The sequence below is a fragment of the Canis aureus genome, chromosome 14, assembly GCF_053574225.1.
Source record: "Canis aureus isolate CA01 chromosome 14, VMU_Caureus_v.1.0, whole genome shotgun sequence".
Classification (NCBI taxonomy): Eukaryota; Metazoa; Chordata; class Mammalia; order Carnivora; family Canidae; genus Canis; species Canis aureus.
The window spans coordinates 42944964-42963603 of record NC_135624.1 but is presented as its reverse complement, the minus strand read 5'-3'; the positions used below and the strand labels follow the sequence as shown (position 1 = coordinate 42963603).

The window sequence follows — 18640 nt, the reverse complement described above, 5'->3', positions numbered from 1 at the left end:
GTGAGGTATGGATGGCTAGGGCACAGGTATTGGTACATGTAGGCCACAAGGGATGCGATGTCCTGAGATGAGCCTGGAAGAGGAAAGGGGAAAATCAGGGAAAGCTTTCCGCGTGCTGCGTAGCCACTGCCTCTTCTGTTCCACCTCCCAACCAGGGCGGCACGAACAGTCCCACATGAGCTTTGTGTCCCCTTGTCCTGTCAGAGACTCACCAGGAGTCTGTGCCGTGCATGTGTCACCCCCAGCTCTGGGCCCTGTCCCGCTCCTCAGGGTGGGGCACTGAGAGCAGACCGCTCAGCTCCCCGCACATACGGAGCCCTGGAATGCGTGCCCGGTCAGCGGGGGGACACAAATCTCTCGGGGGTAATCCTCACCATAAGGGAAGGAGCCCATAAAAATGCTTCTCCCCCTTGGTGTGGATCCTAAAAGGCTTCCCGGGCAGAAGGTCCCAGCAGGATGGAGAGTCGAAGGAGCCCTGGTTGCTCATGGTGCGACCAAAGTGCCGTCGGCTTTCTCTCTTCTCTGCTTCCTGTGCCTCCCCCTGCCCCGAGGTCACGGCCCCAGGGAGCCCCCGGCCTGAAGCCTGGATTTCATCGTGGGCTTCTGAGAAGAGCTCGGCTCACGGAGCAGACGGGGAGGCTGGAGCCCAGCGGCAGGCTGTGGCCTGTCCTCGGCGGGGTCAGCGAGGTCAGCCCTTCTCTGCGGGAGGAAGGAACCCACGGGAGGCTGAGCCACGGAACGGGGGCGCCTGCATAGCTCCAGCAGCACAGGGTTACTCAGAAAGCCCTGGAAGTTAATTTTTTTTTTTTAATGAGAAAATGACAATAAAGGCCTTTAAAACTGGCTCAGCAGATGGCACGTCCCGGTGGCATTTTGTGGAAAAGAAGAAGGTGTGGGGACATGCTCTGGCTCCAGGATAAATTATTAAGGAGAATTTGGGGGCTTGGGGCTCTCCTACCCTCCACCGTTTCCTGTTCTGTCATTGTTTTTCAGAGACTTTTTAGTAACGATGCTGTGCTCATAACCTCTTGAGGGGAGAGGAAGGAAGCACCTTGATCTGAGAGTCCGCCTGTGGCCGGTTTGGGCACGCAGGCCCCCCCAGCTCTAGGTGGCCAGCGGTGTCACAGCTGTCACTAACCTCCTGGGTGGCGGCCCTCTCGGCCGCGTCCCTGTCCTTGGCGGGGGCCTTGGGGCTCAGGATGCAGGCCTGCCCCACCCGGACCCGGTCCCTCCCCACTCACCCCTCCTCCCCTGCCGCCAGGTAACTAAGCCCACTCCACGTTGGCAGGTACGCTGGGCACCAGGTGTAGCCACACGCCTTCCCCCGTGGGCTGCAGCCGCACCCCCTCCCCAGCCGCCTCTTCCTGAAGTGGGGAGGCTCCCTCGGGATGACGGGGAGGCTGTCAGCCACCTACCAGCATGAGCAGCTCACCTGCCCAGAGCAAGGGACACCAGCCCCCCAAAGATTCAAGAGCTGGCAACTCTTGGGGAGTCGCTTGGGGTCTGGGGGCCTCGGGCACACTGGAACATCCTCCCCAGAGGAAAAGGCAAACTCTTTTGCCCCTTCTACGTCTAAGAAAGAAACAAAATGGGGATCCCTGCCTTGGGCCCAGGGTATGATCCTGGAGACCCGGGATCGAGTCCCACATCGGAGCCTGCTTCTCCCTCTGCTTGGGTCTCTGCCTCTCTCTGTGCATCTCGCATGAAGAAATAAATAAAATCTTAAAAAAAAAAAAAAAGAAGAAGAAGAAGAAAGAAGCAAAATGCGTCGTGGACCTCTGTGGGAGTCAGAGGCCACGGCCATCTACCCAGGGGCCCAGAGGTCGCTCGCTGGGCCGGGCTCACACAAAGAGCAGCTGCAGGCCGGGCCCGAGCAGGCCCCACATTCCCGGAGCTCCCTCCGTGAAGGAGGCATCGTGCCAGGGCCTCCGGCAGCCCCAGCCGCAGAGAAGCAGCACCAATCCCTCCAGTTCTGGGGGACGGGGCGTCATTCTCCAGGATGCCACCGTCCCTTAAACCAGGAGTCACTTGCCCGTGCTATTTCTTTGTCAACAGCTAGAATTCAGGGACTGAGAGCCGTGGGGGGAGGCAGGAGTGATCCCATTCACCTCCCCGGGGACCCCTATGACTTGGGGCACTAACGGCCTGAAGCTCTGGGTCCTGGAAGGGCCCACTCACTGCCCTGGAAGCCACAGCCACAGGAGCTCCCTTCCACGGGAAGGCACCACTGACCGGCCGCGGCCTTTGACCCCGCTCATCACCCAGAGACAGAACTGCAGCCACATATTCAGGGCAGATCAAAACGTCTCTCGGGCTCAGGGGCCTCGCTTGCTGTTCACCTGCTGTTAGACGTAGATGGTCAAGTACAGCGACCGGTGCCCTGCGGCCCACCCAGGGCCCGCTGAGCTCCTGTGCCTGCCCCCACTGACTGCCCCCTCCCGGGAGGGGCACCCCTCAATATGTCCCTTTCCCCAAGAACCCAGGCCACTCGAAGCCCAACCTCTGAGACCGTGGGGCAGGAACATGGGGGAAATAGTGGAAAAGCCTTCAGGCCGCAGACCAGAGCAAGGCCCAAATACGTGGGGACACATGATGCTGCATCATCCTTTAAATCACACAGGGCTTTGTCAGCCTCCATCAGGCAAGATGAGCAAACCTGCAGCCTTGCAGACGCGCTGAGGCCCGAAGAAGGGGAAACGAACCTGGAAGGATAGGAAAAGCTGCGGACATGCAAAAGGAATGTCATAAAACATGATCACTGTGAAAGTGCTTTTGTAATTCAAGTATGAGCACAATCTAGGGTGACTTAAATTATCAAATGAAAATTAAATCTTATCGCAGTTCTTGAGTAACAGTAGGGCAGGTGCCAGCAGTTATCTCCAAACTCAAGGCTCCCGGCCCCCTCCCACCAGAGCGCAATGCCTCGTAATCACATTCCCAGCCTCTCCTTATAACAAGCTGTGGCCCTACATCCCTATTCCGGCTAATGAAATATAAGACCGTACTTTCAGGAGGTTTCCAGAATTTTCTTTTTCTCTTCTGAGAGAGGAGGCATGCCTACAAAGAATGCTCTTTTTTCACTGCGCCTCTTTTTCCGTTTTTTGACCCTGGCCTGGCGTTAAGCTATGGCAGTCATCTTGAATCCATGAGGGAGCTTCACACACAAGCTAGGGATGAGGAAGCAGAATCAGAGGAACTGGGTTATTTACCGTGGTATCAAGCCACCAAACAGCCTGAGCACTGGCCTCTCCTAAACTCCTCAATTGATATAATAAACATCTGAGTAGTTGAAGCCAAGTCTAATAGTCTGCTCTGTGGCTTGGAGCAGAGCACATCCCATATATTTACAAATAATTCCCTGATTAGTGTTGAAAAGCCCAACAACGCAATCCAGGCCGTGACTAAAGAAGAGAAAGAGTCTACCTCTGCCCAGAAGAGGCAGGCCGGGCTCTCAGGACAGAAGGCGTTGTACAGGAACATGCAGACTCAAGGCCCACGGGTGGCTGCTGAGCTCAAGGTCCGGAGACAAGGCTGCCAAACACGAGGCCAAGTAGTCACAGGAACTTAAAACTACAGAATCCAAGACAAGGACCCAGCTCGGGGCCCAAGCCAAGAGAGGACCTCAAATGGAGGAATTGGCCTCAGGAAAACAGGTGCGTGTGGCAGGGGCTAAGCCAAGTTGAAAGGCAGCAGCGGAGATTTCCCGGAGGAAGTGAGCTCAGCCAGTACAACGTGCAGGAGCGCGCTGCCTTGTAAGGAGCAGCCCAGGGCTTCCCAGGCAGCCCTGGTTTTATTTATTTATTTATTTATTTATTTATTTATTTATTTATTTATTTTTATTCATTTATTCATTTATTTATTTTAAAGATTTTATTTATTTATTCATGAGAATACACAGAGGAGAAAGAGAGAGAGAGAGGCAGAGATGCAGGCAGAGGGAGAAGTAGGCTCCATGCCGGGAGCCCAACATGGGTCTCGATCCTGGGTCTCCAGGATCACGCCCTGGGCTGAAGGCGACGCTAAACTGCTGAGCCACCCGGGCTGCCCCAGCCCTGGTTTTAAAAGATGTCATGAGAGGAGAACGAGATCCCTATAGGATTTCCAGAGTTCAGATGTCCTGCCTCGGTCCTCCAGGAAGCTCTGAGTACTTAACCGTATTTTACAGTAACGATGAGTTTGTCTCCCTCCTAAGAAAGAACTTAGTTCCTCTGAGGACAGAAGTCATGCTTTATTCACCTTTGTGTCTCATTGCCTATCCGAATACCTAGCAATGACTGTTCTAGAAGGGCCAATGGCGGGCTCCCTAAGACGGGCCACTTTGGCATGAACATCACTGTAAGTAATCAGTGTAATCAAAACCCATTGCATGAGGTGGAAAAGCTCTCTTCCTGGTCTTCAACCACCGGAACCTATGCTGGAAAGTAGAGCCCGTTGCAGGAAAAGAGTCATTAACAGAGACCCCCACCCTTTACCCAAGACACGTACATATCTGTTTAACAGGGCACTCTTTGGTTTTCAAAACGCCTCCCTTCACCTTCTTGCTCATGGCCTGCCCCCCACTTTGCATCCTCAGATCCCGCCCCTCTCCTTAGCTCCGTGTTGCCTCACTGTCCCTGGAATGTCCATGTCTGTGTGGATTCCCTGACACACACCAGGAAATCTGATCGTTTCCTGTTAATCGGTCTCCTGTCAATGTGATTCTAAGTCTAGCTGGAAGGACCTTGTAGAGCAGAGGAAAGTCTTCCTCCCCCAGCAATTCATAGTTGTTTAGAAGACAGATGATAGGGGCACCTGGGTGGCTGAAGTGGTTAAGATCCAACTCTTGATCTCAGCTCAGGCCCTGACCTCAGGGACACGAGTTCAAGCCCTACATTGGACTCCACGCTTGGCCTACTTAAAAAAAAAAAAAAGATGAATATTAAAAATATAACAATATTCACTGAGCACTGACAATGTGCCGGGCATTGTGCAAAAATGGTTTCATAGGAAATCATCACAATCATTATCCTGACTTCAGCAATGAGAAAACTAGGGCTTACAGAAGTTACATAAATTTCCCCCAGTAAACTTACCCAAGAAATAGCAGACTCTGCATCTGAAACCGGGTTATTCCAGAGAATAGTGTTCTTATCCCTTCATGGAGGGAAAGAGAACACAAAAATCATTTAAGACACTACTGAGTAATTACAGGATTTTTCTCTTCTTTCTCTTTGCAAAGGAAAGTGGGGATTCTTAGGAACTCTGGTTTTTTCTTGCCCTTGGGATTAATGAATAGAGCAATGTTTTCAAGAGCCTGGACGTTAACAAGATGAAGCTGGGTAGTTCCAAGAATTGGAAAAAGTAACAGTTGGGCATTCTGAGAGCGAACTTACGTGAAAGTGGAGTAGGAGAGCAAGGTTCTCGTCTCACAGAGCCAGAGCCGATGCATGAATCTCGCTGACACAGGAGGGTGAGTAAAGCAATAGAAGTTTATTAAGCAAGGATACAGGAAAACCTCTTGGGAGTGAGGGGATCCCACTGAGGGCTTTAGGGTTGGGCTTTTATTGGAAGCCAACCAGGGAACCTAAATCTTTTAACATCTCTATTGACATCACCATTGAGTAAGGACTAGCACTAACACCTTCAATGGCTTACTTCCTTTTTAGGGTCGGTAATTCTTTGTTGGTCACAAGTAGTTGTTATCACAGGACCCCACCTCTGGCACTTGGGACAGGATAGTCCAGCTTGTTTATCTCTGGTTTCATCTTCACATTTTTGGGATTTCTGTGAGCCTGACCCCATGGCCCCCTACCTAGCCCTGCCTACCTAGCCCTGTGTGTCCCTTCCTCAGAGGGCCTCCTAAGCTGCCTGCTGCATCAGTGGAGAATCATGGGGCTGAAGGAGCAAAGATGAAGATGCATACACCAGATCCAGGACCAGGATCATCGCTAGGTTTTCTGGCCTCTTATAAACCTGCATGTCCTGCAGGTCACAGTGGGTAGGAAAAGAAGCCCCAGTGATGACTAGTGTAGGACTTCCTGTTCCCCCTGAGACGTAGGAGGCAAATCTTTTGTTGTTTTTAATCTAGTATGGAAAAATCAAGTCAAATGATGTTTCCAGCAGTGGTAGGTTATGCCTCACATTTGCACCTCCAACAGAAACAAGGCAAGGAAAAGAGAGAGGAAGGGATGGTTACGCAGGCCGAGTGGGCAACTACCCAACTTCCAGCACAGACTTTGGGCCTGCTTCAGTCCTCATAAGCTCTCACCACCAAGTCGCCCCTTCAGGTGAATAGTTTCATCCCCAGAAGCCTTAGAGATTCGAAAAACACTCCTTGAGAAAGCCAACTTGTAACAGAGGCAGAAAGCACCAGCCGTGAAGGATGCTGAAGAAGGCATGAACTAAGAATAACAATAAAATATTATATAAAAACATATATTACATATATACGGTATATGAAAAATCCCCCCATTAGAGAGAAGCCCTGACAGCTGTGATTAATTAAGAGACTCTATGATGCTGTGTCTCAAAGTTCCATGATTTAGTGTTTTGCATGATTAAAAAGACAGGTGGTCACCGCAGGAAAGGGTGGCAGGTTTATCTGGGTTATACCCTCGTAGGAGATTTCCTAATACCTTCCTTTGCCTGACAAATGTGCCTAATTTTATGTTGTCCTAGAACTACAGTTAAAAGCACGATGTCCTCAGAAAGGCAGATATTCAGCCTTCAGGCTCCTCCACTGTGTTTTAATTGTGAATGAAGTCCCATGTCTGTAGGAGCTCAACACCATGGAGTATTGATCCAGTTGACTCCACATACAATATCTGTGCCATAAATACAAGCTATCGGTTTCCCAGAAATCACAGTTATTTTCAGGAGATTGTAGGAATTAGGATCCATGACCCCCTAGGAAACAAATTACTCCCTTCCTGAACAAAGTCTCTAGCACGGTATGAGTCATGTGTAAAGATCATCGCCAAAGAGCCTCATAAAGGGAGGCCCTTGGAGCCTTGTGAGGCTGACACAGTTTATGGTACAACCACTTACACATCAGTCGTTTCTCTCTTTTTTCTGTGTTAGTAAAAGATGACTAGTTTGTATTTATTAGCTTCTAATTCTTACTAAAGTACAGCTTCTACTTAATTGGGATGCTTTATTTCCTTTAAGTTCATTTCTTTTTACTCGCTTCGTATTACTCCAGGCTGAACCACCTAGGTGGTGCCTCTCAGGTCATGACCTCAGGATCCTGGGATCGAGCCCCACATTGAGCTCCCTGCTTGGAGGGGAACCTACTTCTCCCTCTCCCTCTACCCCTCCCCCTACTCATGCTCTCTCTCTCTCCCTTTCTCTTAAGTAAACAAAACCTTAAAAAAATACATTATTCCATGCTGATAATTTGCATGGATATTTTGCATTATCCATGGATAATTATCCACTAATTATTAATTATTGGATAATAATTAATTATCCATTATCCATGGATAATTTGCATTATTCCATGCTGATAATTTGCCATCATCAAAATTGTGTCCCGTCGACTCCATAAAGTGCTAAGGCACAGCTAATTACAAGATCAGAGTCCAAGAGGATTAACATCTGGGACTAACACAATAAAATCAAAAAAATTTTAATATAGACTCCTGTAGGTAAACACAGGAAAAAAATTAATGAGTGTTATATTACATAAAATAGATTTTTTATGGGAAAAAATTAATGAGTGTTATATTACATAAAATAGATGTTTTATTTAGTTTTAAACTCATGGGGATCTCTGTGTGGCCTAGTGGTTGAGCGCCTGCCTTAGGCCCAGGGCATGGTCCTGGAGTCCCAGGATCGAGTCCCACATCAGGCTCCCTGCATGGAGCCGGCTTCTCCCTCTGCCTGTATCTCTGTCTCTCTCTGTGTCTAAATAAATAAAATCTTTTTTTTAAAAAAAAGAAAGTTTTAAACTCATGAATCTTTTCACTGAGAAAAGATGTTTGAATGAGTCAACAAGCCAACCAACCTCACACCAGCGTGATGCGGCCACCAAAAATACTAATGTAGTCCTAAGCTATACTCAGTGGATTTGAGATGGCCTTGTCTCTACCCTCGTATGATCAGTTTCAGTAGGTCCAAGACCCATAGGATGGGGAGACTTGAATCCATGTCTTACAAAAGACTCTGAATCTCTTGTCCCTAGACTCTGTAAGAGCTTGACAGGGATACTATAGAGAAAGTTCAGGCATCCAGTAAATGGTTGGGTACTAGTTGCTTAGTAGATAAGAACCCAAGCTCTGAAGTCCAACTTTGTATCATTTACCATAGTGTGACTTTGAGCGAAATCCTCAGTATCTGTGAACTTGTACCAGTTTGCTCCTGCTGCTTATCCAACTGCCCCAAACAGAGTGTAATGCAACACTAAGCATTTATTGCTCACTCGTGAGTCTGCAGCTTAGCTGGCACCAAGCAGATCTGGGCTGAGCTACGCAGGATTTGGCTTCAAACTGTTGGTTGGTTCCAGGTCTGTTCTTGTTTCTCTCACTGTCCTAGGACCAGCCAGCCTCCTGCAGCATGCCCTTTCCTTGGTGATGGAAGGGGTGCAAGAGGGAAAAGTCAACTATTGCATGGGCCACATCTATTCCATCCCATTGTCCAAAGGGACTCCTGTGGCCAGCACTAAAGTCAAGGGCTGCAGAAGTGCACTCCCATCCCTGTGTGGCCACAGCAGAAGTGTGCTGATATGTAACACACATTGGAAAAAAATGTCATCTACCACAAAGCCTCAGTTTTTTGTTTTGTTTTGTTTTGTTTTTGTTTGTTTTTTTTATTTTTTTTTAAGCCTCAGTTTTCTCATAGACAAAATAAGCTTATTACATCTACCAGGTGTGGCAGGCAGACTAACGGCTGGCCAGAAATGCCCATGCTCCAATCCCCACAACCTGGGACTATGGTACCTTATACAGCAAAGCGTGTGCTGACAGCTGTCGAAAGAAGATGCTCATGAGTGAGTCCTGGCTCTGCATCGAAGGTCACGTGCAGGTGAGCACAGCTGCCCTGCCCGCATGGGCTGCTTCTGGGGCACTCATGAGCAGGGCTAGCCCACAGTTTGTCCATGCTGACCCTGCTCTAGTCCATAAAGCCCACGCCCCAATCTCTAGACCTGCCAATTCCCCCTGAGCTCACACCCCATCCAACTCTTCCCCCTTCCTAAATTGACCCTCATTCAGCCTCCACCAGATTGGCACTCTTTCTCCCTGTTTGATTTCCACTGACTTGTTAGAACACAATTCCCCTCTTCTGACCGAAACGACCTCTTGCAAATCAATAACCTGGCTTTCACTACTCTATCCATTTTGTGGACTAGTCAAGCTTTTGGACTTTTCATATAATAAATAATAATAAATAAATAAATAAATAAATAAATAATATGTAAATAAATAAAATAATAAAAATAAATAATAATAAGATCTTTAATTCCATACAATTAGTTACATAAAAGGTGCAAAAAAGGGGCAACTTACTTCTTCCCTGGCCTGACTATAGGAGGAGTTAATCAAGAAGACACAACCGTCAGCTGACAGGTAATCAGAGGCTCCTCATGCCATCCCCTGTCCTTGGAATGTGTGCTCTCCCTCCCCGCCATTCTACAGTGGGAGCCATTTCAAGGACGTAGCCTGAGAGAGTGAAGTGTTATTGAGGTCATCCGGATAGCATTTGTGACGGAAGCCAGCTAAGGCCTCTATACAAATATTTAAAATTCTGGTGAGTATGGAGCTCCACTCATCTTGTGGCTGCTCAAGACAAGCTTCATATAGAAGTTCCCTTGCCTATTAAACTTGCCACCTGCCAATCAGGAGTGGCCTGCCTCTTTCCCTGGTCAATTCCTGGCCTGCCGGTGTGGGAGCTGGTTTCAGATTTCACCCAGGAAGGTCCAGAGGTTTCGAACTAATGCTAATTTTGTTGTTTGGGAATCAATATAATAAGGAATACTCCTTCCATTTGTTCTATTAGCTATGAGGGAGAGTTACGTGAACACAATGCGCATCTATCTCTTTCTTCCTAAAAAGATGTTCTAAGGCATAAATAATTTGTCAGAAATTAGGTGAGATGACGAATTATTGCAAAAATAAAATTGAGCAAAAGAGATCCTAAATATTACTTGAATAGACTTGGGTACATGAACCAAAGTCCCTAGACAAAAATTTCTGTATGACATTTTAATCTGTCTATAATCTCTAAAATTCCTTCCAGACAATAGTGATTAAGGATTGATATATTTATATAGTGTGTCAACTTATAGACTATTGAATGTTTATATTGCTTTTTTTTTAATTTATTTATTCGTGAGAGACACACACACAGAGAGAGAGGCACAGAGATACAGGCAGAGGGAGAAGCAGGCTCCATGCAGGGAGCCTGACATGGGACTCGATCCTGGGTCTCCAGGATCAGGCCTTGGGCCAAAGGTGGCGCTAAACCGCCAAGCCACCCGGGCTGCCCTATATTGCTTTTATATAAAACTCAAAGTACTGAGTTTGAGAGAACAAATGCAGAAACTCTGCAAGCATGATCAGGGCCACCCAAAGGATGTTTATCTAGTCCTGCTATTACACTGCTTTCAAAATGTTTGGAAACATCAGATGCTAATTTCCTAATTTCGTGGTCACCATTAGCTGGCAGTAAGACTTCATTAAGTGTTTTCAAGTCATCTTATAGAATCTGTGGGCTTGCTCAGCATGTTGTCCTAAGGTCAGAATTCAGGTAAATTAATGGACTGACCTTCAAGCTTCCACCAATTAAAATGCCACGGTGATCCTATGTGCTGATGATACAAGTGCTCTGATGAGTAGGGGAGAATGAGAATTATTGCAAGGAGATTCACTGGACTAATGAGGGAAAAGTTGTAGCAAGATCCATGGAACTTGGATAAGTGCTCATGGTTGAAGTCAGTGTTACTGACTTCTGGAGCCTCACAGGATCAAGGAAAGAGTCATTAATTATACAGATTACCCTTTAGTTCTTGGGCCTTGAGATGGCCCTCAGTTAGAAAGCAAGCAAGAGAGGTTGAAGAAAGGAATACAATAAAATGATGATCTAATAAGAGAAAGACTAAATGGAGGAAAATATAAGCATCAGAGAAATGAAGAATGGGAAACAGAGGCTATTTAGGCCAATTGGAAAACAGAGAAGGAGAATCCTCTGGAAAAAGAAAAGGAAGTCGAGTTTTGTATCTGAATTCTTGCAGAAATCCCTTTATACAACCATTCACAACAGACCACTGACTAGTTCATGAAGGCAGGCGTTGGGTTTCACTTCTCACGTTATCCAGCTCAGCGTCTGCTCCATAATCGATATGCAATAAATGGTGATTCAAAGAATGATCGAATGAATATAGAAGATAACCTACAACAGAAAGAATTCAAGGGAGCAAGCCCCTAACACTTCACCATGTAAAAGCTATCCCTAGCTGTAGAGACCAAAATGGAGCCCCTGGGGTCAAGCAGGAGCCTGTGTCAAGCAGGGACCCATGCCACGCAAGGACGCTGGCAAGTAAGGGCACCACAGCTTGGAGCCAGCTCGGGGCCAGCATCAGCCGATGGCCCAGAACTGATGATGACGAGCAGAACCAGAGGGGTCCACAGGGGCCCCAAACCAATGCAATCCCTTTAGAAAGGGAAGTATCTGAGTGGCAAACGGTCTGGCTCTTGAGACCTGACCCCTCTGTGTCTGACCACTTAAAAAACACAACTGCTTAAAAAACACAACTCCATCCATCTCTGGACAGAGTCGAGATCCTTCACTGCTTGACCAGAAGCAGCAGTAGGTGCCGAGAGCTGACCCGGACCAGACCGAGGCCTTATCCCGACTGCACACCCACGGACTGACGTGGCCTTTGATTGGTTAACTCCCTGCACCCTCCTGTCACCTTGTTTGTCGTGTGGCTTGTCCTCTGTCCTGTTGCGTGTGCCGTGTAAGAGGCCGAGCTTAATCACATGGTGAAATGCCACTGAGTTTGGAATCCCGAATATGCTCTATAATTGAGACTTGACTTTGCTTAATGACTGAACAGAGCTGACCCTATGGAAAGACACAGATGGCACCGTGGGCCTTCACTGGGGCTCAGGACACTATCGTACACGGGATATCTCCAAACCCAGAAGACATGGAAAAGAAGAAAATAACCATCGTGTAAGAGAACATCACCATGAACTCAAAGAAAGAATATTTCTTGAGGTCCTAACAGTATCAGTGCCAAATGTTGTGGCCAAGAGTAGCAAAGTGTTGGTATGCGGAATCCAGAATCACCGTAACGCGCTTCTCCAAGCCCACGTACGCCTTGTCTGCTAACCTAAGTCCATTGGTTTGAAGCAGAACTAACCCCTTTTCCTTGAGGTTTCAGTGGCCTTGAGGAATAAAGGAGCAGACTCTCCTGGGAGCTAAGGTGGCCCGACACCATTAAAAACAGTTGCCACTGATGCTAGCAGGCCTGTTCAGGATCGCGTTGATAAATGATTAATGCCTGAGCGTCAGCTTCTCCTGCACGCAGCCGTCATTTCCCAAGCTTTAAAACCCCCTGCCTTTGCCTGAACGGAGAAGATGGTCTTTGGGACTTTAGACCACCATCTTCCCAAGTTGAGGCTTCCTGAATAAAGCAACCTGTCACTTGTCTCTTGAGTATTCATTTTGAAGAGGTGAGTAGCCGAAACCAGAGTGTAGAACTGGTTCTCTGTCCAGTAATAACAAGAACTTCTGGTCCATCCGTTTGCAATTCTTTAATTGTACATAGAAAATATATCAGCTCATTTCTGGTGCTTCTTTTCCTGCTTCTGGGATAACAAATCACCTAATTTCTTTTTTTTTTTTTTAATTTTATTTATCATGAGAGACACAGAGACAGAAGCAGAGACACAGGCAGAAGGAGGAGCAGGCTCCCTGTGAGGAGCCTGATGCAGGGCTCGATCCCAGGACCCCGGGATCATGACCTGAGCCGAAGGCATCACGACCTGAGCCAAAGGCAGATGCTCAACCACTGAGCCACCCAGATGCCCCACAAATCACCTAATTTCGTAATGCAGTTTCTTGCATCATTTGGAATTGTACCCAAAATTCTAGTTTCTTGCTACTTCCAGATAGCTAAAAAAGGCAATATTTTCATTATAAAATGCTTATTTTGATAGAATTAGAATAAGAATTACATAAATTACATAAGAATTTTTCCTGAATCAATGGTATATTGGATCTGTAGCAATGTTTCATACACAAAGAAGATGCTCAAATTATTATTAATAATGTACCACCTCATAAAGTTGCTATGAGAAATAAATGTCAATGCACATAATTAATAAGAACAGTGTACGCTGTATTTAATCAATATTTAGTATTGTTGCTGTTTTCCAGTGTGATCCAAACAAACCACTAGGACCAAGGAGTAATAAAGAGCATCACATTGTTTTCACTGGAATATTATTCTATCGCCAGGATAATTCTAGAGAGAGTGAACCAGAGATGAATAATAATAAGGACCGCCATGAATTCCCATTAATCATCCAACCTAACGTTAGTGAACAATGCTGAGCAGGGGGTCTTCCTTGAGCTAACCCATCACCACCTTCCAGTGTCAACCCTCGCAATCTCAAAACAATTTAGTCAAATGATGTTATAGAGATGATAAGTTTTGCTAATTTTTAAAAATACAATTTAAAACTGAGGAGAAGCTATTTAACTCTGCAGAAAAACCTTTCCCAGGTAAAGATTTGAACGTTCAATAAGCAATAGATTTTATTTTTTTTATTTTTTTAGCAATAGATTTTAAAAGCTGTTAACCAAATACTGAAGTTTCAAAAGACTAAATCACAGTTATGATATGATTAATCCTGAAATTTGTAATTATAACGTTTCAAAAAGTAAGGTTGAGTCTTCCTGTATATAACATTGTACTTTTAAAAATTAAAAAAGCTTAAATAGTGAAAGGCAGAGTTGTCATTTTACTAGGCTTTGGGCCAGACACTTGATTTCTCTGACAGTTATGTACAAACAGACATTATTAATAGTCATTTTCCTGCTTATTTCACAAAAAATCCTTGGTACAATCAAGTAAAATAATGTATGAGAAAACCCTTTGCAAAATGCAAACTGTTCTGCAAATGCCCGATTATTTTTATTTTACTATCTTGAGATGGTAAAATGCTCATAAATCTAAGCACATTAATCACAGATATGCATGTAAATACAAAGATGAGAGTTACATGTTTGAGTTTTTAGAAGAGAGCCAGCAAATTATAGTATGTAGTGGAACATATTTTCCTGTTTTGCACCTATTTTTCTCTAATATGATAGTTTTAAATTTGTAAAAAGAGGGAATTAAAATTTATGGAAATTACAGAAAAAGATTCTAACCTAATATACAACAGATTATATAAATTTGAAGATAGGGTCAAGACAAGATTACTGATACTTAATTACTACTTGAAACTTAATCCCAGAAGAAAAAATTTGAAAAAAAAAATGACCTTAATTATCTGCATCATTGACCCACCCCAAGAAACTGTGGAAATACATTGCTACTAAGGTCAAGACGTATCTCAAATCTAATTATGCATTGGGTGGATGAGAGCTATGAGCTATATAGTGGTTTTGTAATTTGTCTTCCATGAAGTAACTCATTTTAAAAAATAAATTAAAAAAAAATTTTTTTCCTAAATTTTCCAGTTACGAGGTGTAAAGTCATTTATCAAGGTAGGATGATCCTTACAGCAGAAGATCTTAAAGAGAACTAAAACAGAACACCTACCTCGGAATGTACTGATAATTTCAGGAATCATTTCTAAGCCAAACAAATGATAAACTAGGATACCAGTGGAAAACAAGCCTGTCACAATATCTTTATTTATCTTTGCCTCAGGAAAGACCCTTCTGGTAATCTCACAGGATCAGAAGAACATATAGAGATCAATACATACTTTCTTTGTTTTCCTCTTAAATATTGAAGACATAAAGGACATTAAGGAATATTTTTATTAACTCTGGTGAACTGGATGAATTTCCCTTTTACACGCTAGGTCAGTGCTTCTCAAACTTTAGTGGATGCATGAGCAGCCTGAACAGTAACTAATAAATGCATATTTCAGGCCATAAGTAGATCCCAGGTTTTCAGATTTCCAAACCAGCCTCTCTTTAGCATTATACTCCTGTCATTTCTAGAAGAAATGGAAAAGCCCACCACCTGTATCTGCAGAGCCATAATCTAGACCAGTTGGAGGCCTTGAGTGATTCACAGATGAAACCGTGAACCACCCTCTACAAGCAAAGCCCACCTAAGAGTCCAAGTAACTTTTCTCTCTTTCCCTTCTGGTCCATCACTACCCTCAGAAACCTTAATTAATATCACACATCCTCAATACCCAGATTTCTATAGGGCAAACTAACGAATGAAATACGAATTTGTTCTAATGTCCCTCTTACAAACAATTTTCTAAATGAGTACTGCTAATAAGTATAAATGTTCGAGGCAAATAATTTCAATGGTTACTCTGCACAGTTGAAATTTTTGCAAGGTACTTGCCAATATTCTATGTGACAGGAATAACAGAATGAGAAACTCACTGGGGGAGGTCAAGTGATATACAGGTTCTTTGGAAGCTTTTATTTATATTTAGGGTTTCCTTTTGAGTTTCAAGTTGAGTGCTTTAAGACTCTATAGTTTAAACAGGAAGAAAGACCTGTTTCTTTGATTATAGTTCTTCATTTCCGTAAGACTGCACTGAAACCTTAATCAATATCTAAGATGCCACCCCTCACTTTTTCCTCCCTGAGAGAAATTGCTACATGCCACTTACATCCATCAGTTTGCTGCTTACTTTCCAAGGCATATGGAAATATGGAGATCCAGAGAAGAGTCACACCTGGTCCTACAACCATGGATGGGAGTAAGTGAATGGTAAGCTCTGCTTTTAGTCCCTGGGGCTTCTCTGCTACTGTATGTTGGGAAACCAGCTCAGTCACCCTTAGGCACATGCCTAAGACATTTGTCACTCCTTACGACATGCTTATCCTTTAGCCAGCAGCAAACATCCAGATAAGCTCTCTATACAATGCTGTGTAGGCTGTATTGCACAACTCCAAGGGGTATCGTCTACAATGATGTGAATGGAGCCCCTGAAAATAGTGTAACTGGCACCTCCTTTAACTTATGTTTTGTCCTGGAGACATCAGAGAACATTCCATGTAGATGATGGTGATGAAACTAATGATGATGGCCAAAATTTGTGAATACCTACAATATGCTGGTGACTTTGCCCACATTATGAAGAAAGAAGGACCAGCTAGGAAAAAAAAATTATTAAATGTTAGACTTTGAGGGATCTCTGCCAGTAACCACTACTGTTCTCTTAAAGCAAAGGGTAAATGGAGTGGGGGTAAATTATTAGGAAATAACAGTTTTATTGGATTTTTTTTCTCAAGAAAAAGGGTGATGGAACCATGCATTGAAACATATACAAATAAACTATCGTAATCTAGTACTAACATTTGATTTTGGAATTTCTTTTATTTCCTATGGGTGACTTTCTAGCTCTACCAAGACAAAGCCATAGGGAGGAAGAGTTTTTCTCCTGAAGGATTTGAATATTTAAGGTATTTACTCATAGATAATAGTTTTGGGGGGAGATTTGAACAAATTTAAATCACAGTACTAAAACTGATGCAGTAGTTTTGTAAATAACCCTCCAGATCATAAAGCAACTCAAATCACAATTCAACTAAAAGCTAAATTAATCACAATAATTGCAACATTTTTTTAAGCTTCATTATTATAGAGTCTTGTTCTACACTTTGGTAATAACAATTTCCACATTAGGTGAAACACAGAGGCTACTAAGATGATCTCAACCTAATTGTCACGTCTGTAGAAATCTATACAAGATTTTTTCCAACCTAGTCATATATAGTCCTCAGTGTCTAATGTTTGATTCCCCACCCCCACCCTCAATCAGTGAAATCTTTCATGGGTAAAGTCTATATCTGAAAAGAATCTTTGATCTTAACTGTTTTTACCCTTAGATTTCTTTGTTTAAAATCCTGGTGATGTGATCTTTCCGAACACTTCCTTCAAAATGAAAAATAATCAAAAGCCTTTGGTTAAAATCCTTTCTCCCTACCACTACTGCATCCTTATATAATGCAGTAACACTGAATAATTCATCAAGGAGATTTTATTTAAATATTGAGAATAATATAAAATGGTATTACAATGAAAAATATTGGTTTGCTACCTTAATGATAGTGATTATGAATTCTATTCTTGAAAAAAAATGAGGCCCGTTTTCAACAGAAAATCATTTTACCAATGCTTCCGGGCAATTTTGAAAATTTGTCTAAACATTAGATCATTGCCAAAGGCCCCAGGACCTGAATGATACATTCCTCCATTACTGTGCAAAATCTATCACATTTTAAAGGCTAATGTTTTCACTATAAAATCTGGATCTCAGTCTATATATTGATAGAGGAATAACTTTTTCAAGAGATTATTCTTATGGACACTCTAGAGTTCTTATGGGCAAATGAATAAGGAAACGCACCTCCAATCAAACCTGCAACCTCCAAAGCAGTGGGGGAAAGTCAAAGCTCATCTTTACAGCTTCATACCTTTCCAGCCGAATCCAATGCCGCTGAACGCAGCACTCAATCTTCTCTGGCTTAAAATCTATACAAGTGACGATAAATGCTAATCTGGGAACTCGAGGGTTATAAACCAGAGATGAACTTCTAAATTGTGCTCTGATGCTTTGAACACTAAAGTCCATCTATTTTTCTGGGCCAGGAAACAGATGCATTTTTTTAGTCAGAAAAGACCATTTAAATGTTAGAAATTTGGCTTTGAGAATCCATTTAATTTGCTAAGCATAATGACCCTATTTTTAATCGATGGCCGTTGAGGCAATACCTTAGATGGAGGAGTGACTCATGAAGTATGCAGGAGTCAAGGAACAAGAGAGGCTTGCTTTCAACTGGAGGGCAGAGAGGTATCAAGAGGGTGAGTTAGGAACAAAGGCCGGGATGAACAAAGTGCATTGACTTACCTGCAGGACTTTGGCCAAATTGTTAAATAGAGCTTGGCCGGCACTCACTTTGTACTTGACGCCTCTGACTGTGCCATTTTTGCTTAAAATGTTGACTCTTCGTGTCCCAAAACCCCTCTCGCTGGCAGCCCTTGCTAACACCAGCAAGTTGTCCTGGTCGTTCTCATACTCATCACCCTCCGATCCTATGTGGCCATTCTGCTGTCCGTCAGGCTCGCTCAGTCCATCTATCCCACAGATGCTGGCACATTCAGAATCCAGAGAGCCGGATGGCTGCCCATCTTCATACACCTCTTTCAGAACCCGCCCGCTGTGAGAGGACGCGATCCGAAACCGGACTTTCCGTGGCCTGTCACTTTGTGGCTTTATGTCCCTTTTTAGCATGATCATGTCCATCCATGTAAACAGTTCATATAATTCTGGATCCCTTGTTATTGCAACAGTCCACTTGCCACAAGGCAATATCACAGCTTCATTTTCATGACAGCTGCACCCACACGAAGCTAACATCGAAAGGAAAGAAGATTCCTGAGAACCTACAGTGCATCTCTGCTATTAATAATGGATGTGTGCGTGTGTGCTATGGTTACCTTTAAACT

The 18640-nt window shown here is 44.2% G+C and overlaps 1 protein-coding gene across 1 annotated transcript in view; it reads right to left on the bottom strand.

Annotated features, from left to right (window-relative positions):
* Positions 1–18434, bottom strand: part of GRXCR1 (glutaredoxin and cysteine rich domain containing 1) — a 115400-nt gene extending 96966 nt beyond the window's left edge. The window contains exon 1 of the mRNA XM_077846626.1: positions 18042–18434. Coding sequence (XP_077702752.1) covers positions 18042–18431 — 390 coding nt within the window. The 5' untranslated portion in view covers positions 18432–18434. The remainder of the gene's footprint in view (positions 1–18041) is intronic.
* Between the last annotated feature and the right edge of the window lie 206 nt (positions 18435–18640).